At 37.8% G+C, this 22,543-nt stretch overlaps 1 protein-coding gene across 1 annotated transcript in view; it reads left to right on the top strand.

Annotated features, from left to right (window-relative positions):
• Positions 1-15,989, top strand: part of LOC140271563 (uncharacterized) — a 44,835-nt gene extending 28,846 nt beyond the window's left edge. Inside the window, exons 12-17 of the mRNA XM_072366831.1 lie at positions 3,661-3,813; positions 6,104-6,233; positions 6,374-6,406; positions 6,738-6,835; positions 10,401-10,484; positions 15,447-15,989. Coding sequence (XP_072222932.1) covers positions 3,661-3,813; positions 6,104-6,233; positions 6,374-6,406; positions 6,738-6,835; positions 10,401-10,484; positions 15,447-15,548 — 600 coding nt within the window. The 3' untranslated portion in view covers positions 15,549-15,989. The remainder of the gene's footprint in view (positions 1-3,660; positions 3,814-6,103; positions 6,234-6,373; positions 6,407-6,737; positions 6,836-10,400; positions 10,485-15,446) is intronic.
• Positions 15,990-22,543: the final 6,554 nt, after the last annotated feature.

Genomic DNA, 22,543 nt, shown 5'->3' with positions numbered 1-22,543 from the left:
AGAGCATCCAGACATTCAAGATTTATCATTAGTAAAACTAATAGTTAACAGTCTTATAGAGGACTGTTGTTTATTGGCACTGGGGACTGCAGGCTGTGAAGATATTGCAGTCAGACAAAAATACCTCCCAGCTCCACGGCTGGATTTTTATTTTTTATGTGATTCTCTAAAGCTTCTGTTTCTTTCAGCATCACTGCTTCAGTCATAATCTCTTGTCTGCTGACTATCTGAGGATGAAGAGAAACAACGGATAAGAGTGATGACACTGTTATCCATTGCCTGTGACATAAATGTTTTTTTGTCTAACACGTAGAAACAAACATATTGTATGCTGACAAGATGACTCAACAGGAAAGATGAGCAATTTCATTAAGTTTCAATTTAATTCTCGGCTTTTTGCTTCCGATGTTGTTTTCCTTTCATGGCTTAGATTTATTGAAAAAAGGTCATTCAGTCTACTCTATGACAAAAAGGTACCCCACACTCCAATTTCCAGTGTTTCTTAGTATATTGTGTTCAGAGTTTAGAGTCATCTTACAGCAGAGCACTTTCAATCATTAGCTTCTCTGAGACAACGGGTCTTTTAAGGTCCATCTCACCTCTGATGTGCTTTTCAGTGTTTTCAGCATGACAGGTTTTACTCTGCACTGTGCTCCTTCTTTAAGTTGTTTGCTCCGCTCTGTGTGCAGCCAAATGTATATATGGTTGTTAAAGAAGCAGTGCCCCTGCCTATGATGTGATAGACAGTGAAGCACCACATTAAGCTCTGACACACTCAAAAGCAAAACTAGATGTGGCTTTAGCAGTGGTTTCAATGGTAAATTTATTCTAAATAGAGGTCACAATAAAATGGAAGGTAGAGCATCTTTATTAGCTGCTGGGTGAAAGAATTTCAAGCTGAGGTAAAATCACAGAGATTTAGAATTAAACTTTTCATTTCTAATAATTTTGAGTGACCATTGTCTGTAGTTTGACCAATGATTGTTGTTTTTGAGTGACCATTCTAAAGTTTCTAAAACAAGCTAGACATTTCAGAGTAGAAACTTTAAGACAATAGTTGTCAGGACGGGACTTGATCTGAAGTCTCCCACCTGGCACTTGGTTTGGCTTCATCCGTCATCCCCTTTGACCTACCAAATGAGGACTTTGTAGCTTATTAAAAGGGATGCAGCAGTCAAAATGTGACTATTTGACGAAATGCTGTGATATTGTTATTCTCTGGGGTTCATTTTGTGTTTAGCAACACAAAGAAACAAATTGTTGACAAGAAATTAATTAATTATACCTGCCTATATCTAATTATAAGCTGCATTGATGTGTCTGTCTGTCTTAACCAGGACACTCTTGGAAAAAAAAAAAGAAAACTTAATAATACCAAGGGGAAATTATGGTGTTGTTGTATTTTTTTTCAAGAGTCACTTGTGGAAAAGTGAACATGAATGTGAAAATGAAGCAGTAATGAGCAGTAGTGTGATACTGACCTGGTAGAAGCCTCCTCTTCTACCATATGATATTCTCTCATTTATTCTGTGTGAGATTGATGGTTCCATTAGAAAAACTCAGGAAAGCAGCTACATGCTGTTTTTTTATTGCAGCTGGGGAAGTTAACAGATTTGCCAAAACAACCAATAAGTTTAGCTCATTTAATTCCCTTCTTTTGTGTGAAGTGTTGACTGGGCTTATTGTTTCAGGAAAAATATCTGCTACAGCTGCAGTTTCAACTAACACTCAAGTACTCAAGTTATTTTGGCCCTTTAGCCTCTAGAGGCAGCACTGAGCCCATGCAGAATTAGGACAGGGTGAAAAATATGATATTACAAAACAGTTGTTGCTAGATTGTATTAGCAATAGAAAGACTTAACCTAACCCTAATCACCAAACACAACACTGCATTCCTTTTGCTTTGTTTCTGACTCTAATCTTTTCCAGGTTTTCTCCAGATGAATTTTCCTGCATTCTAAATCACATCTTTTTCTCTTTACTTTCAGTATTTGCTGCAGACATCTGTACATAGTACATTATGTTGGAACAGTTGCCTTCAGACACATTTGGGACATTCTACTTTAAGCATTTATTCCTTTTGTTATTTATTTACATTAGAAGTAAAGATAGTAAATTGTTTGACCAATGAGGAATCAAAAAAGGTTGGTGCTTTTCTATCAGTAGGCAAATTTTTGATTAGATTAAAAAATAGGCCAGTGCAATTTGAAACATATGGTGTCTGAGCTCTTTCTGGGGCATAAGCATGTTTCTCTGCAAGCAGAACAATATGACATATGTGACACATCTTCTGCTGTGGGTTGTAGGCCACAGAGGCCAAGTAAACCTGCTGGTTTGCATACTTGTTAACAGCATACAACATTTCATATACAGTGTATAAGGATACACAAAATCTTTCTCTAGTACACTAAGTGGGATGCAGTATAATTTGCTCAACCAAAAAATTTGTAATTTATAGTTTTTCACAAGTGTTTCTTTTTAACTTGTTGCTTTCGTTAATATATAGTTAACTTCCTCAAATTGAATCTTGAGCAGCACCCGGCTGCCTGAGCTCCACAGAGTGACAAAGACAGTCCCAAATGCAGCTAGACTCCACTAACATTTAGCTTAACTGCTTTGTTTAATCAGACAAGATGAGGGAAAATAGGTTAGAAAATAAATTAGAAAACATCCATGGTCTTTCAGAAATGTGAAGAAAACTGAGACCATGCAAACCTATGTCCCATGAGCTAATTGCTATCTTCTGCATGATAGCAGCCTTTTCACTATTGTTCTAAATTTATGATTTAAAGACAGAAAAAAAGAGGGGCATTATATGAATAGACTTATTTTATATGTAGTGTTCCTGTCTTATCACTACTGTTAGCACAGGAACATGGGATTAGATGTGTGATTTTTCATATTCAGTGTTTATAAACTGATGGTGGTTTAATTCCTTTATTTTTCCATACGAAAGCAGAGGGTTCTTTAAAAGCAGGTGAAATAGTTCTGAGTTTTACTGAACTACAATCATTTTCCAGAGTGTTACAGAGGGACCTGTGCATTGCCAGATTAAATGATGTAGCTGGATCCTTGCTTATTCCTCAGTTTAATTGAGGCTGTCCCATTTGTAGGCTTTGGGAGGTTGTTCCTAAAAGAAGAACATATGGTGGAATTGTTTATGCTGGCTGGCACAAGCCTTATTTGGAGAAGATAGTGCTTTCAAGTGCTACGAATCCCATAGCACAAGCTCCTTTTTCCTCTAATACACCACTGGCAAAACTGAAAATCCCCCTTTGATTAAATTACAGCACGATTTTGATCCATATTCAACAGGATTTGTTCAAAGATGGTTAAACTGGGAAACTGTGTTATACACTACAGGGATATTTGTTCCTGACACAATTGCACACCAAATGATAATTTTGCCAAACAACAGGATCCTGATAATTCATTGTAGGAATGTGGTGCTGTGAGAATGCTATTTATGTTTAATGTGTAATTATAAAACTCCAAGTTATTGTTTTTGACATTGTTAGCAAGTTCAGGCCACCAGCAAGTTCCAGCCCTGTTTCACTTCAACTCTAAAGTTGTTGTGTGAGAAATTAATGAGAGTGCATGTGTGAAGTTGAATTACAGAACAAAATGACTTTGCTCTGTGCTCCTGTGTTTGTCTTTCAGCTGATTAACCAGAAGATCAGAATGTGCATGCAGCTGTACAACTGCAGGTCATTTGTTTCCGTGCTGGAGTACCTGCTCACTATTGGCAATTACCTCAATGAGAACGCCGGAAAGGAAAAGGCCAGAGGATTCCGCCTCTCCTCCTTAACCAAAGTACGATTGCACCACTGCTGTCTGACCTTTGATTGAGTTTCGCCTCCACAGCCCAATAAGAATGCTCATTGACATACACAGCAGAGCCTCTGTGCTTCTCTCACTTTTCGCTCTGTCACAGGGGTTCACTCAGGTCTGTGACACAGTCACTCAGACAGCCGTGTGACTAGGGCACTGCCTGGCTTCACAGGAGGAATGAAACTCTGCACAAAATGTGGCTTTTTTTTCAAGTTCCATTTGAAATGCTGCAAGGCTGTATTCAAATGTTGCACCCCTCCTCTCTACATGTGCCAGCATGGCTCATTCTTTCTTACTGATGGAAAGTCTATTGGGACTTCCTGTAATAACCTTGAGAATAAATTTAAAAAATCAAGTATATGTTTGATCTAGACAGACACCATCTCCTTTTCTTGCACCAAGGTAAGGCTACTTGGTACAGACAGTGCTCTGGCAGAGGTTTCACAACTGAATTTTTGAATCTGAAACTACTAGAAAGGTAGTTCAGAATCAGTCCAGAATCATTGATGTAATCTCAATGATTCTGAACTGAGTTCAATTCATGCCCCATTACCTGTTCTTACATTAAAATGATCCTCCATTTCTCAAATGTATACCCTCAAACCCTCAAAGTTAGATGAGCATTTTACAATTACTGATTCTTCTACTTTTCTTCTTTTTCATCACACTCTGAACAATATTATTTTTCTATTTGCCTTTTATGGGAGTAATATGGCTGTTCTCCTGTATAGAATGATTCGCAGCACAAGTAATTTATCAGGGATCTACACACTACAATTTGAATGAGAACAACAAAAAAAAAGGTTTCAGAGACGAGGGCCACCACCTCTTTAACCTCCTTATTATTTCCTTTCTATAACGCAAACATTGCTGCATGTAACCAGAACATTTGTTCTCAAAGTCAAATAGTCAAATACCACCGCAGCCACTGAGTCACAGCACAGATGAAAAGGCATGCATATCTCCGAGGATTGGAAATGTTGAAATGGCTTTCTGCAGAATTCCTCTGAATTTATTTAGTACAACACTTTTGATTGTGGCTCTTTCTATGGGGAGGGTTTAAGGGGTAATGTTCTCAGCACTGAAGTAAAATGTCCTTTGCTATATTTAATGAAGCTGAGACCTTGTGTTCCCTCAGAGGTGTTTCCAGGTCTAATTCAGAAGAGTAAACTGCTGTTGTTTGAGACAGACCTCAAATGAATGACTTATTTCTTAAAAAAAGGCATCCAGGTTATCTCAGATCTTTTTTTTTTTTCCCTGATCCTTGTGCGTATCAACGCCCCATGCATGCCTTGTATATGTAACCCTTAGAAGTGTAAATTGGTAAACAACATAATCTAGAAAAAGACTATGAGGGATTTTAAATGACTGCAACGACTTTTGATAGTTGACTGGCTACCACATTATATTCTGCCTAACAGCAGACGATCTGATAAAAAAAGAAAAAAAGAAAAGACCCTTAGATCACCAAATTTCATTACAGCATCTGCAGTAACTTTTGCTGCTGGTGGTGTCGAAGTGCATGCACCTACAGTTTGAACAAGACTGCACAAATTTAACCTGCATGGGAAGGATGTCAGCAAAAAGCCTTTGCTGTCCAAAAATGTCTATTAGAGCAAAACCACAGATTACCAGTGGACATAGTGATGAGTAACTTTTTAATGATGGTCAGATTTAGCAAAGTTACAAAGTTAAGTTGGAAATAAACATTTTTATTGAATAATTATGTTCAGCGTGAGTAATACAAAATTCCAGCCAGCCTATATCTGTGACTGACAGACGCTTATCTCAAAGGTATACTGATTTTGGGGGGGATTGCCAGTGTCTCAGACTAAATGTATGTTCACTGTAGTCACAGGAGAATAGTACATTTGGTGTCTTTCTTCCTGCTTTAGATGAATTATTGAAAAGCTAGTTTTCCTTGTGGTTGGGTTGAAGTGCATCGTCTTTCTCTGTAGGCACTGCTTCAAAGGGGCTGTTTGCTTTTGTTCAGATATGTTCGGAATTTCCAGGGGATGTTCTTTTCTTATTCACCAGATTTTAAATAGACAACTTAAGGAAGGTGTAGTAAGAGATAAAATAGGAAAAATAAGTAATATGAGTGTCAACGTTTTTATATTCTCATTCTATTCTGTCGCTGGCCTTCAGTAAAGGGAAGCTACCTTTCTGCAGCACACACACAAATGAAGATGTACACCAAAGGTCACATTTGTCCTCTTGCCATTAATCGTTGTGTCTTCTCCTTTCCATCTTGCTTTTTGTCCATCCTCAGCTTCCCCGGCTGTGTGGGAAGGACAGAAAGTTCACCTTGCTCCATGCCCTTGTGGAGCAGATCATGTTGCACGAACCGTGCTTGGCCTCCTTTACACAGGAGTTGGCAGAATTTGAAACTGTCCCTGGAGGTATTTGATTGTCAAGATTTGATCAAAACTGAAGAAAAAAAAGAAATTCAGTGTCATACAATTCAGTTTAGGTCTGCAAAGTTAAATGTGCGTTTTCAAGGTGTGTCACTCTTCTTTTTCTTTGGATCTTTTTTGGAAAGCTTCCATCAAAGGCTTGACTGCAGAAGTGGATGGTAAGTAGAAAAGATTTTACTCTTGGATCCAAAGACCATTCTTAAATTTGCTAAGATAACTTTGTAAGTTATTTGTAAGGAAAAGTTACAGTAACATTTATCAGTATTTCTGTCATTTTCGTTTCAGTACACTTTATCTATTGTCTCTTTATCTGGAGAGTATGGGGTCTCAATCCAATATAGGGTTTTATGATGTTTTACAAACAGTTGCCACAAACACAACAGCCCTCCGCACCATCACATAGACAGCATTTGATTTAAAGCAACTACAGAATCTGTTCCAATACACAAATATCACGTGTTTACTAAGATGTTTTGTGTGTTTCTTCAGTGCTAAAGAATGAACTGCAGAAAGTCATTCAATTCAGAAAAAACGCAAAGAAGAGAAATGCTGGATCTCTTCACCCGAACTTCTCTAAAGACCTGAAGGTGAAGTAGCAAAGTCACTGATTTTTATTGCTCTGTGCCATGATTTAAAGGTAATCTGTGGAATCTTTTTATTGTAAACAAGCATGTTATTCATTACTTTAATTAAATTTGTGAAAAGATTCTAGCTTTTAAATTTTAAATGAGAAGACACTGTACCAGTCAGACAATTAAGCTCAACCACCTATTCAAAATTAATGGGGAGACGTGTCTCAACTTTTGCTAGCTTCAAACTGTAGCAACTTTTAAACTGCCTGCTCCAGCAAAATTTTAGGGATCCCAGTTCCAGTGCAGCTTGCTAATCTTTAACTGAAGGCAAAAGTTACAAGCTAAGTAATGTTAGCATCCATGGACCCTCCTTACAGTCTATCATTAAGTCCCATGGTCTGACGATAAGGCTTATGAAACTAACTACTGCAGATAACTTAGTTACTCTTACCGGTTATCTCCAATTTCTTATAATAAATAATAATAATAATACATTTTATTTGGAGGCGCCTTTCAAGTCACCCAAGGTCACCTTACAATAAATAGATACAGGATAAAAGCATTAAAGATAGAAACAACATTAAAACAGAACATGTGAACAGAGTATGTGATGCACATGAGCACAGACTTGAAGAAGCGTTACTGCAAGAATGAAGGTGAGGAGGAAAGCTCTCAATGAATCGCAAGATTAAAAAAATTGTGTGATCCATTTTTAGGGAGTCTAAAATTATACCACAACATTCATTTTGACGAATATGTAAAATATGTTCTGATACTTACAGCTGGACGCAAGTCTTTAAGGTAAAGGTGTCAGACCCTAAAGACTATTCAAAGTGAGGAAATAATGTTTGCCAAAACAATGCATTTTCAGTTACTTCTGCAAATAGGTTGGAAGAGACTTACAAGTGTGGACATGATTTATATAATTATATTAGCTCTCTTGCTGTGGGAAGTGAAAGGTTTTGGATAAAACTTTAAAATACAATAAAGACTCGGCAGTGGAGCAGACCTGTCGAACAGTAGAAATCAGAAAAACAAACAGAAAGACACATCCCTGGTGTTTTGTTTCATGTTGTTGTGCTGAGCAGACAATTGTTGTAAAGGAACCCTCGAATGTAGCTGTTCATTTACCTTTCCCTCCCTCACAGATAATCTTCCTTTGTGTGTGTCAGCTAAACAGAGCAAGAGATTTTATCTGTTTCCTACCCTTTTTGAATTTTCAACAGGATTCTGTCAGCAGTGATAAAAATGGTACAGCAGTTCAATTCAATTTTCAATTCAATTTATTCATATAGCGCCAGATTACAACATTTGTTATCTCAAGGCACTTAAGTAATATAGTCCAATTCAAGCCAATTGGAATTCAATTCATTGTAATCATAATCCAATTAATTCATATAGAGCCAATTCAAAAATTAATATCCTAGCTAAGGAAACCAACAGATTGCACCGAAACTTGTCTTCAGTCCAATCTCCCACCCTAAGCGTGCCTGAGGCAACTGTGGAAACAAATGACTCCCTTTTAACAGGAAGAAACCTCTGGCAGAACCAGACTCAGGAAGGGTGGCCATCCGCCTCGACCAGCTGGGGTTTGAGAAGACAGAAAAGAGGGAAAAGAGGGGGGAAAAACACCATAACGCCATTCAAAGGATATCTGTTGGAACAGGGAAACACAAGTTAATAACCACAGTAATGTCACATGTACATAAAATCAATTGTGAAATTAAACAGGGGGAAAAAGAGAGCAAAGTGAGGAAAGGTGTGACAGATGAGGTCCCCCAGCAGTCTAAGCCTATAGCAGCTTAACTATGGGATGTTTCAGGATTACCTGAGCCATCCCTAACTATAGGCTTTATCAAAAAGGAAAGTTTTAAGCCTAATCTTAAAAGTGGAAAGGGTGTCTGCTTCCCGGACATTTACTGGCAGCTTATTCCACAAGAGAGGGGCCTGATAACTGAAGGCTCTACCTCCCATTCTGCTTTTAGAAACTCTGGGAACAACAAGTAAACCTGCAGTTTGGGAGCGAAGTGCTCTGTTAGGAAAATATCTTACAATGAGATCTTTAAGATATGATGGAGCTCGGTCATTAAGAGCTTTATATGTGAGGAGAAGAATCTTAAATTATTTTCTGAATTTAACAGGGAGCCAATGAAGAGAAGCTAAAACTGGAGAAACATGATCTCTCCTGTTAGTTCTCATCAGAACTCTGGCTGCAGCATTTTGGATCAGCTGGAGGCTTTTCAGAGAATATGTGGGACAGCCCAATAATAAGGAATTACAGTAGTCCAATCTTGAAGTAACAAATGCATGAAGTAGTTTCTCTGCATCACCCTGAGACAGGATGTTCCTGATTTTAGCAATATTACGAAGGTGAAAGAAGGCAGTCCTAGAAACCAGTTTTATATGTGCATCAAATTATAAATTCTGGTCAAAAATAACTCCAAGGTTCCTCACTGTAGAACTAGAAGCCAAGGAAATACCATCCAGAGTATCTATATTACTAGACAATTTCTCCCTGAAGCGCTCAGATCCAAAGAGAATAACTTTAGTTTTGTCTGAATTTAAAAGCAGACAGTTCTGAGTCATCCAGGTCTTTATGTCTTTAAGACAGGCTTGTAGTCTGACCAACCTATTGGTTTCATCTGGTTTCATAGATAAGTACAGCTGAGTGTCATCAGCATAACAATGGAAATTTATGTCATGCTGTCTGATAATGTTACCTAATGGAAGCATGTATAAAGTAAAAAGAATCGGTCCAAGCACAGAACCCTGAGGAACTCCATGACTTACTCCAACGTGTGAGGAAGTTGTGTGTTCATTTTTATTCTCTCCCATCATCTGTTACCACACTGAATGGGGATGCTTTAAAATGCATTCTGCATGAGACCATCACAGAATTTTTAAACTGAGATGGTTTCCTTTCGTATTACTTTTACAAAGCCTTTGTGTGGTCCTTGAGTTGATAAGACAGGCACTATTTAGCTGTTTGTGGTCAAACTATTAAACTATTTAACTGCTTAGCTTCTGAAATATGCAGTGATTTTTTACTAAATGTTCAGATGGAGTCATCTTTGATTAAACTGAAAAAAAATGCCTCCTTGAAGGCGAAAAAACTCTAATCTCTAATGATACCATTTTTTTTCTGTTTTGGCACATTTATGAATATTTTCATCTTGAAAGAAATCTACACTCTCTTCCAGTCAGCAGATATTGAGGATCAGATGCACCAGATGCATACACAATGTGAATGCACACCAAAACAAATAAACGTGCACACCATTTACTCTTCCCAAATGGTGTATAAAGGAAAGATGACCAATGTCAATGTGCACACCTCACAGATTGATCCAACCACGCGTCCGTTTCAATAGTGATACAACCCTGATATGAGAAGAACATAGAAAAAGTGGCCACATCATTTGGCACAGTTTGAACCATGAATCTACATACAGTTTAATGCATTTTTTCAATACATTTTTCAAGTAATTTTTTTGTCATTCAATCAAATCTTAACAGTAATTTTGGGTTTGAGATGAGACTGACCTCACTAGTTTCTTGTGTTTTTCTCTGTATATCCCAGATGGCAGTTGAGAAGTACAACCTGGATCTCACTTCACTGACAAAGACGTGTGAGGAGATGAAGAAACTCTATTCTGCCATACTGGTAATCCATGAGTTATTATTTCAATCTTTCTTTTGTAGACCTTTAAGGATGGTTGCACCCACCCTGTTCTGGTAGTGTCTAGATTGCCCTCTTCAATTATTTGTCATCTCATCTCCTCATCCTACACTGCAAAAGCACTTTCATAGGGAGGTTACTTCTTTTGCAGCAGGTGTCCTGAAGGGTTCACAGCTTTGAAATATTGTATTTTTTCTCCTTCTGTTCAGTAATAATCAGGATTAGAGAACAGTTGCCTGGGAAAGCAAGAAAGAGAGAGAAAATTGACTCATAATGTGTGATGCAATTTCCTTGAATCCTTCATTAAAGATACAAAAAAAGCTGTACAAAGAGTACAAATTTAGGTTCTCAGATGAGTTATTCAAATCGGCAATGTATGAGCGTACATAGAAGCACTATGTTTTCAGCATCTGCTGTATTTGTTTTTCACTTAGTGACATCTCATTTTCAAAATGTCTGTACAAGGTTATAATACATTCATTCATACTTTGAGTGTTTATGATTTAAGTGCTTTCCGATGTGGTCTGGGCTCCAGAAATATCTGTTTTGTGTTTTTCCGGGAGCCACACTTGCCTTTAAGCATTTGTCTCGACATGAAATCCCCCATAAAGAAAACTCCTCTGTCAAATATATCATGTTTAGTGGAAGCATTGGTCCCGTAATCTTTCTTCAGATTGTCTATTAAGGAAAACGTTTTCTTTGCTCACTAACCTGGTTAGATTAGGTGTATAGAGCTCAAGCCTACTCTTGACATCTTAACAGGTGCTATGTCATGTTTTAATAGAGTTTCTTCCCAACAACAATCAATACAGAAGTATGACCTATTTTCTCATCTTTCTCATAAGTCTTTGGACAATCCATCATCATAGAGAGTTCACTTACCCCTCCTGCTGTATTTGATTGCTGAGATATGATGGCGTAAGCTGTGAGCTTTTGGCCTGTTCGAGAATGGTGTTGCTATTACACACAATGTTATACTTCAGTACACTCCAAAAAGTCCTGAGTAATCAAGAGGGGAACCTTCAGCACCCCTCTCTAACTCTATTTATTTGCACCTACCTGATAGTGACTGATGTGGTCATTTAGTAGCTTTTACATTTTAAGTTCAAGCATTCAAAAGTGAAAAAAATGTTTAACAAATTGCGTCTTTCATATTTGCATGACAATTATGAAGTTACAGCTAGTAGATAGTGAGCTTAGCTTAGCACAAAGGCTGGAAGCCACTCACCTGCTTGAAAGCACTGCGTCCATGCCCACCTCAAAACACCCGGCCCCTCAGTCTGAGAAATATCGCTTCTCCTTGATTTTACAGTTTTACAACAGTTTTACGTGGATTCCTACAGTATCTAGCAGGCTGCAAACTGAAAGTAGCACAGTAGCAGAGCAGCGGCTTAGGTTCTTTGCCTGTGTGTACACAAACACATTCAGGCACTACTGAGTGTAGGTCACCTATGTTTTGGAGGTTTTTACAACCTCATATTTAACTACAAATTTGACATAAAACAGAATAAACCAGACTTGTATAAGATTGAAATATACATTCCTTTTTGGTTGCTGCTATTTAGGTAGTGTGGATGAAACATGAGATTATAGCCAGCATGTATAGACTGTTGGACTGATTAAAAACCTCATCAGTGGCATGAAGGTACAATAGATTTTTTGGGTTGACATAATCTCAGAGTGAAGCTCAGAAACCACTGACTGTGTTTTACTGCAAATATCTCATTTAATGGTGGCAGTTTTGGAAAGATTAGCGGGAAAACATCTACATTTGGACAAGGAAGTAGGATTAGTGACAAACAATGCTTTAGGGAAGCTTCCTCAAACGTGGATCAAACATGCAAAAAGTGGGTTAGTCTTGAATGAATGAAAATCATATCTGTTACCTGCTCCTGATTTAAGCTCAAGCTCAAACACAGGCGGTGGCTTTTCATTTGTTGTGCAGTAACAATGCTCATTCTTTTTTTAAATGTATTTATTTATTTTCTGTAAATGTTGAATATTTAAAGTGAAGCATCCATATAAGATAAATCCTAACTTGTTTTGATGTCTTCCTAACTCCTGAATAATTCAATATTATTCCTTAATTCTGACATTTATCCCTCTGGAAAATATTATGAACAGCGATGGTGTGCTGGCAGTGGCATTTTAAAGTTTAACAAGCTGACCTTTAACTATAATGTTCCCTTTAGGCAAAGAATTATATTTTAATCACCAGACAGCATTGCTAAAATGTAGCGTCATTCCTGCATGTTTGATCAAAGTTTGGCCACTGGAAATCTTGAGATATTTGATGGATATATTCAGAATATTTTTTTTCTATCCCTTATTAATTTTAGATGTAACTTTCCATTGCAGCTTTCTACCCAAGCTAAACTCACTGTGGTCTTTTTTTTAATTCCAGACCACAGTGCCATCAAGTCTCCCTTCTTCCTCCATGTTTTGACAAAATCACTCCAGTGGATTATGACCATGTTTCTAGTTTCTTAACAGCATCCCTAACCCTGTCACCTGTGTGCTGTGCATATGAAACTGCCTGAAAATAATTGGATGGAATGATTAAAACTTACTGGGCTGAGGTGTGCAAGAGAGCAGTTGGTTGAGATAAGGCGTCATATGCAGTCTAATCTTGTCACATGGGAGGAAGGAATTCATAATGGTGCTCTTCAATGGCCTACATGCAGATGTAACAAACAGAGGAAGCTCATAACATTTTTTGATTTTGCTGATGACATTTTTTCCTAACTTACTAAAGATCATTTAAAAAAACACTTCAAGCTTAAAAGTGTTTAAAAGTCCTTAAAAGAAGGCTTTTTAGGTAACATGCTGTAACACATCCTCCCTAATTTATATTTTTTGTTGGACTTTCAAATATCAACATGAAAAGCTTGCCATTATCATGGTGAAGTAAATTATGAGTTAGACCAGCAAATTTTAGGAGAAAATTCTTTCCAACCTTCTGTCTGTACACTAGATAAAGGAAATGTGTGTCACACAGCAAGACAACATCAAGCACAGATGTTGTCCTGCCAAAGGATTAAAAAGAATAAAGTAAATGTTTTGAAATATAAGTCGATATCTGGACATTAATTCAAAATGAATGTTGTGGAAGGACCTGAAGTGAGAAGTTAATATTCGGGAAACCCAGAAGCAAAAAAAAAATTGGTAATATCTATATCTATACATAAACTAGGGTTGAAAAAGCATCCTTGTTACATTATCATGTACATTTATTATTAATAAATAGGTGAGGTTAGAATATAGTATTTATAAATTTAATAACTAAAAATCTAATTAACATCAACTATGAGATGAAGGAAATTCTATCTCATCACAAACCTTCTTTTATTTCTTGTCTTGGTGTTTAGAATTTACCACCACGCTGTGATACACATGCAACCAAAAATCAATCTTATTATCTGTCTTATCCTCACTCACTAAGATGGAAACACTGGCCCTCTCCATATTTCCCCCCCATTTCTTTTTGAAGTTTGTAAAATGGTGTCATTAGACTCAGCATGCTAGTTGACAAAAAAGGCACAAAAAACAATGAGGTTAATCACCTAATTGGCTTAAGCTTAAAGAAATATGAGCAAACTGAGTAATACAAAGATGCTCGGTATCAGCAATTACCTTTTTAAGAAGTAAGGGACATTTCACTGCCACTCTGCAGCTTTGACTGAATTTAGAATAACTATATTGTAAATCCTACAAAGGATGATTTTATGTGAAAAATGAGCATATGGAACATACAACATTTGAAATGTGTTTAGGTATTCTTCTTCCCAAGTGAAAGACATCCGCCCACTCCCCTCCCTTCTGCAGGCTCACTGGACCCTCTGCATTCACATTCCCCATCACCCTGCCTCCCTGCAGATACACACACACAGAGATACCTGGACCCCCGGCAGACTCTTTCACACCCCCTTGCTGCACCTCAAAGACTGCTAAAGACTCTTTTCACTAACGAACCAACTGCACTTTATGTTGTTTCTGTAAACGTTGATGCTGCTCTGTCATCAGTGCAATAATTCTCCCATTCTCAACCATTCCAGTGCAATACCTACAAGTGACACTTTTTATTTGATGACAATGGGACTTTATAGGAAAGTTGTATGGACAAAACAAAAACACATCTTTAATGAAGCCAGGGGAATGTAAATTAATTTAAAAAAGAGGTTTTTTTTCTTTTTTTTTGTAATCAAAGCTGATTATAGTTGCATCTACATAAAGATATGAAACTTTGATTCAGCAGCTTGGAATTAAAGTAAATTGTAGTTGACTAAAATAATTTAGTAGTATTTGTCCCAAGAGTTGGGATGTCTCCGGAAAGTGTAGCCAGAATAACCTGTTGTAAAAGTGCAAACTAAAGATGAAAGGGAAACAATATGATGATTTCTAGGGGATCATGTCTTAGCAATAAGTATTCCTTTCAATAAAGGTTCTAATTATTCTATCTATGATAAAAAGAATCTTAAGTATAATGTTTGGACATTAATCAAATGAAAAAAATAGGAAACATCTACTGTCATATTTACATTAATAAAACTGGAGAAAGAGGACCGCAGAACAACTTGAATGTGAACTTTAACCTGCAGTCAACAGCATGCGATAAGCCAATTAGTGGGCTTTGCAACTGTGACCCTTTCTGATAAAGTTTGACTTGAGTATTACTAACATTCCTATGCCAGTGACCCTTAACCACTGAGGTGTAAGTATTAATTACACAGTACATGTCCGCCTCATTGTAGGAGAGTACTTAAGAATATGAGAGCATGCTGAGGCAACGTATGAGGTAATTACATAAAAAAAAATCATTGTTAAAAAGAATATGCACAACCCAGACACCAGTTCGCTCATGAAATTAAATGCAGTTATTAAGTCTTCAACTGTTTTTGCAGTCATACTAAATATTCAAGAAAGTAATCCTGTTCTTTTTATGTGTAGGTTAAGTTTGGAGAGCCAGCGGATCAAGACTCCCAGGAGCTCTTCGGGGTCATCTGTCAGTTCCTCCATGACTACAAAACAGCCCATGCTGAAACTGTATGAGTTGTACTAAGTAGAACACATATTAGTGGCTAATGAAACTGCAGTTTTGCAAGACTTATTAAATTGAAAAACTGATCTGCAGCCCCGAATTAGGTGGACGTGACTGTGGAAATTTGCCTACACCAACAGATTTCTGGAAACACAGAAAACCTGACAGACAGTAGACTGCTGTTGATGTTATGTCTTTATCAGTGGTACAACACTGACAGACCCGAGTTCCCCTCTCACAAATGGATAATCCCTATTCTGGAGCAGTGTGCAACATTCCATTTTCAAATCTGTTGCACCCATGCTCAAGTGTAGAGTACAGTATGGAGTAGCAAAAGTAAAAGCATACTCAATCACAATTTAGAAAGTTATAAGAAATAGTAAACAAAAAATATGCTTACGGCATGACTTGCAGTATTTGACACTGAAATTAATCTTAAGGGGGTAAAATTTTTTTTTGATTATTTCAGTTTTTTCTATTACTTTATTTGACTTGATTTCCTTGTTTTCCAGATTTCCAGATTTTTTTTTATAATAGGCAGCTGATGTAACTCATATTGTGGCCTGTAATCTGGATGTGGATTAAAGGTTGACTGTGTCAGTGAAAATCAATTCTGTCACTAGAAAATGGATCTTTGCCACATTCTTTCGTATAAGAGGTGGGCTTGTTTTGATTCAGCTTTGTGTTCATTGTCAATAAATTTTGAGACAAATCGCCAATGCAGAATAGAAAATTTCACCAGTGGTATGAAACATCAGTGATGGTGAAATGTGCTGCCAATTCTTACAGTTGTCTGCTGGGAGAGCAAGAAAGACAGAGAACCCCTCAGAGTCCAGTAGTGACGGGGGAACTTTGGGTTTTAATATACTGAATACTTAGTTGAGCTTTAGCAAGGGTCATTTCCTCACTTTGTGATTCAGCACTATATCTTACCTTGTAACTGTGGTAATCACGATTCCCCTTCAGAAGGCAGTGAGATCTTCCCGATGCTGGTTATCAGTGGTTTATATGCTTTTATGTGCCTGACATATTAATCAGTTTCTAAAATATTCAATCACTGTGACCTAATGCAAAAAGTAGCACATTTTTCCCTGTAAGAGAAACCTGTTATTTTAATAAATAAATATTTGAATCTAACTGATGATTTATTAACAGAAAACACTTTTTCATTAAACCATTTAATTAAATATAGTTGTAGACTCTGTCATAAAGGCTTTTTCCTGTATCAACAGAGTGTATTTTCACTGCTTTTGGTGGTGGCATACTTTTTGTAAAAACTCAGGTGGCACTGTCGGCCATGCATTGTTCAGAATAGTCTTTCGAAAGACAATGAAAACCAATATTCTCTACCAAAACAATATGCTGTGCAACCGGATTAATTAATTATATCACCCCATATATATATATATATATATATATATATATATATATATATATATATATATATATATATATGTAATGATAACAAATGATAATAAATTTTGACCCAACAGGGAGTCTTGCTTGGTGAACACAAGAAGGCGTTCCCTGGAAGAGCAGCAGGGTTCAAATAACCAGCATCTCATCCCAGGTTTTTGAACTATTACAGAATATTCACGAACGCTTGTAGGATTCCTCCCCAGGCACAATCACAGCTAGTACTCCTGCTCCACCTTCCACCAGCCAGGCTGCTACACTGGAGCCTGGCAAAAACTGTTTGCTCTATGGTGAGGAAGCAAAGACAACAATAAGTCTCCTAAGATTTAATGAATTTATTACAGAATAATAAATCAAACCTGAAGGAACAATCAGCAATAGTCAGCAATAACCATCAAACAGAGTCAGAGACCAAGTCTCACTATTTGGCCGAATAGGGTACAGTCTCCCTGGGGAGGTGTTCCGGGCACGTCCCACTGGGAGGAGACCCCGGGGAAGACCCAGGACACGCTGGAGAGACTATGTCTCTCGGCTGGCCTGGGAACGCCTCGGGGTCCCCCTGGAAGAGCTGGAGGAAGTGGCCGGGGACAGAGACGTCTGGGTTTCTCTACTCAAGCTGCTGCCCCCGCGACCCGACCCCCGGATAAGCGGCAGATGATGGATGGATGGATGGGTACAGTCTCTTTCAACCATGGGGGTTTCAAGATACTGGACAACTCACTGATGCTAAGATTGGTCCTTTATACAGTGTTTGACCACATACACACATTTGTCCAGGCAGTTCAGATTCCATCTTCAGTACACAGAGCATGCTGGGAAACCAACCATATGACAGTAAGCATTATTTCCTTGAGCAGTTCATGCAGTTCAGGGAAAACCAAGTATAAGACAAAAGAAAAAAACAAATTCCCATTACAATCCTCCCTTTTAAACTAAACTACTGAATTATCTTTTGCAGAATAATAAGTGAGGGGCATTGGTTCTACGTAGAATAAGTAGGAACTGTTATTGAACACTTTTTTTCCTGAGTTATCATCACTATCATAGCTCTCAGAATACAGGGGAATCCAGTCGAGAGTACAAATTGAGTTGGTCTTGATGTTTCTTTGTTACCAAAGTAGCTGCGGTTCTTATAACACATACTTTAACAATGGCCGTAATCACAATGAACAGAATTACAAGATTATACCTCCTACTATCCAAACTAGCCCTAAGATGAGGGAAGATCCCCATAACCCTGTCATTGCCTGCATGCCTCAAATGGATTCCATTGGTGACCTGCGCAGAGTTCTCTAATTCACTGCTCTGTGTCTGATACCATTACTTCTGATATCACATATAATGTCAGTCAAATTGTCTGTGACCTTAATTAACACAACATCATCATCAGCATCGTCAATTGTGTATATTGTGCGATTTCCCTTACGACACATGCTGTGGGACAATGACAGGTGAGGGAGCCTTCCGGCCATTCTCTTCTAGGATGGAAGCGGGTGTCTTCGCCAGTGTGCTGACAGGAATCATGTTTCCATGATTCCATGATGACAAAAGGTGGATGAATTGGTCCCAGTGGAGTGCCTGTGTAGAAATCCCTCCGTTAGCTCTCCTATAGTCGCAAGTAGCCACATAACAGCACCTATGAGCTAACAGAGCTATAGTACATGTTCGTTCATTCATTCTTCTTAAAGTATTGGTGAAATAAAGACAGATAATGCCTTATTTAGAGGCTGCATGTCCCTGCCCTGTTCACTTCATTATATGGATATACACAGATCGCGACTTTTCTAAATAGCTTCCGAAGTACGCCGACTTTCGCCAAACTGTTCTCGGTGAGTAGATAAACATATTTCATGCCAGAAATAAGGTCTAGGTTTAAAAATACCGGAGTTCCCCTTTAAGGAAAATATTTTAAAGGTTTATTTTTTGATATATAAATATTAGACATCATGTTGATTATTTTAGAATATTGTGGCAGTGGATAATTTTTCTTAGTTGTATTATTTTAACTAGTACAATGTGTAAATTAATGCAGAAACTTCTTGAAAGGGACACCTTTGTAACTGGGTACAACCTTTAAATGGATGCTGTACATTACAATGTTTAGTGTTTTTTTAAAACACTCAAAATCTGTTTTATTTATTGATTGCTGTTTTCGCTGTATTATAGTTTCTTTCTTTATCAGTTTAACTTGCCTGAGTGGTTCAACTTAAGATGTTTAATTTCAACTGTAGCCTGTTTTGATCATAAAGTGTAATATATCTTAGTGTACCATCTAAAGGGTCAGGAATCTCTTCATTGTAGTTTGACAAACTAGGGGCCCCCCAAACAGCATCTTGCTTAGGGCCCACACAAAGCTAGAAACGGCCCTGACGCTGACATACCTTAAAATTGATTTAAAGAGTTAGGACATGCACATAGTGTATGGAAATTTGCATGTGGTGCCATGTCATACAACATTTCTATTTTAGGCAAGTTGCTTGGCAGCTGAGGGAGACAAACAAATTCACACTGGACCAAAAGTAAACTTATTCAGAGTCTCATTTCAGCTGACTGAAGCGCCTAATACTTGAAAGCTGCTAGTCAATATTTGTATATCGATAACATTTCAGATGACCTATGCTAGGTGAAAGGAGCCCCTTACACTAAACTACACACAACGTTGGTGTAATCATTCGAATCAACTCCATTTCGACAGAGCAACTTGTCTTGCACCTAATGACAAACTCAATAAATCTATAGTTGAATGTTTACCAGCTAGAGAACAAGATATTATTATGACTCGCATTAAACAAATGCCAGAAACATGACTCCATAGAATTTATTATCCTTTGTATATTGCTATCAGTTTGCCTCAAGCTACAGTTTCAATTTTACAAGTTTTACAGTGCAAGGTCACTGTCATGTTTCCAGTTTCTTGCGATTCTCCAATTGTCCATAAAATTGATTATTTCCAATTTATATTACTATCACGACGGAGAAACTGGTCATCACATCTTGTCTGTTTTTCCTCAAAGAATCTGTTCTGACCAACAAAAGAGCAAGTAGCCCTCTGAGACGCACACCTAAATGAATGCCTGCTAATGAGCTGAACAAAGTTGTTTACAGAGGACTGAGACAGAAGTGGCACTCTGCATACAGACAGCAGAAAAAGCTGCAGGGGAGGTTTGACTTTTTGTTTATACAAAACCACTTTAGCTTCAGCTTGATCCGAGCTTCCAATCTGCATGTAACAACATTCTCAAAAAAAATACTGAATAGTGGGTTTAGTTGCAACTGATTTAAAGACATACCATCACTAATTGGTTTTGCAACCTCAGAAATATTCCTCTCAGATAAATTTAATTAAAATATGACTGATGGATAGCAACCACCTCTGCCAGGGACTAGCTGCCCATATCTCTCATTGCCCCAGGCTTGTTTCTTTGGATTAATAATGGCACATACAATACTTTTATATGTATGCTTAATCAGTGTAAATACTTATACAAAGACAGCATAGAAATTTGTTTAATCTTATTGCATTAACATAGCGCCAAATTAAAAGAATATTATCTCCTGGCATATTCCTGCACTATTTTGAAGATCATCCGTGTTGCTCACTTTGTGCAACATGTATAGTACATACACTGCTTTTGACTGTAAGTTAAATCTATAAGAGACTTGTTTTTATAACGGTTTACCTGTGAGCCCTGATTTTTTTTCTCTTTTAATTTGTCCTTTCTGATTGACAAAAGGTTTCTATTTCAAATGTCGATCTGGATCAAATTCAAAATCAAGTTAAAAGGAACAACATGTCGAGGTGGGAATGCTAAATATGTGATTTGCTTCATGTCAGACAAGAAATATAAGTATCCTACTGGGAGTTTCTTACTTGGAAGGTGTTTGGTGGCACCATGGACAGCTGGACATGTACACAAACTGATGAAAGAAAAAAAGAATAGGCCTTGACTAGATTTCTAAAAGTTACTGATATCATTTTATGACATTGTCACACATGGAGAGATAATGTTTCATGTGTTCCAAAGTGAATACAAGACCTAAGAGCAATACTGCTGGGCCATATTCACCTATTTTTTAAACTGTAAATGATTGATATGAACAAAATACCACAGAAATTTGAAATTTGAAAAGTCTAAGCGAAGGGGCAACTTCCAGTGTTAAAGTTCCAGTGGTTGTTTTACCTGCACTGGCAGGCTAGCTTTATTATCTGTATTTATTATACTGTATTTTGCGCACTATAAGGCTCACCTGATTATAAAGCGCACCCTCAATTATGGGGTCCATTTCTGTACTTAACCCATACATAGAGCGTACCTGATTATAAGGCGTACGTATTACGTAATGTTCTCTGATTGGTTTATCGCTGCCAGCACACGTAGTGTATGTATTACATCCCTATGCCAGCGGGAAATGGTCCGACGGTCAAGGACAACATCGTTGGTCGTTTTTACACTTCTAAACTTATAAATCGCACATTGGTCTGCATCACCCTTCTCAGACTGAAGAACAGGCACTCATTGGGACATGGGCAAAAGCATTAATAATGACACGATTCAATCGCTAAGTACGAGCTCCATACAATCTTCGCCCCATTCTGAGTGAATGGTTGGGATCCACCTGACCCTGGATTCACACCGAACGCAAAGCTAGATGTACGATGTACGAGAGTGAAGAGGCGCGGCAAAAGTGAACATGGCAGTGAGCGGCACGAAGGGAGAGCAATGAGGGATGCGGAGGGGGATTAATACCCCGATGAATGCTCGGCGCTCCCCACGGTAAATTTCAAAATGGCAGTATCCGTGACAGATTTTGGAATCCGGTGCACACATAAAGCGCACCAGATTATATGGCGCATGGCTGTTTTTTGTGAAAATTTAAGGCTTTTCGGTGCGCCTTATGGTGCGGAAAATACGGTAATTATGAAAAACAAGCACTGTAGATGTTGACAGTTGCACACTGGTTTATTATACCAGTATGCTATCCTCTTTTTGCCATAGAACTTTAGGAGTCTAGCTGCAGGCCCCCTGTATATTAATATCACTGGGAGATGTCATCATGAACACAGATTATGAACTAGCCCCATTAATGCACGTATTAAGGCCCGACGACGTAGGGCTCGAGGAAAAAAAAAATCATGCACATTGCTCTGACTGCTCTCTGTGTACAGTTGTGAGCAGGAGAGGGGGAGGGGAGGGAGAAAGATTAATGGATCAAATAGATTTAAGCGACTGTGATTGGTTAATGATTATGGCTGTAAACTGTGCCAGTCCAATGAATGAGTTGTGGTCTTTAAACTCTGCCGAAGTGGAAATTGTGAGTAAAGGAAAAGGACAAATGTCGGGAAAGAAACCAGAAAGTGGAGCTCAAAAACAAAAAATTAAACAGGCTGTGCATAATAGCCTTCATGGATGTTTTTTATTCTTTTACATTTATGCGGCTAAAAAAAAGCATTGCGACAGGATGTCAACAAATGATGTGGAAAGGAAGCTCAAAGAAGATCTTTACATCACAAAGACAAAGTAAGGGAAGTCTGACATTTGGAGAAGTTTCTTAATTGTCCATGAATCTCTTTATAAATAGCCTATAAAAT

Source organism: Leuresthes tenuis, unplaced genomic scaffold (genome assembly GCF_036924035.1).
Source record: "Leuresthes tenuis unplaced genomic scaffold, fLeuTen1.0.hap1 SCAF_16, whole genome shotgun sequence".
NCBI classification, from domain to species: domain Eukaryota; kingdom Metazoa; phylum Chordata; class Actinopteri; order Atheriniformes; family Atherinopsidae; genus Leuresthes; species Leuresthes tenuis.
This window is presented reverse-complemented; position numbering and strand designations above follow the sequence as displayed.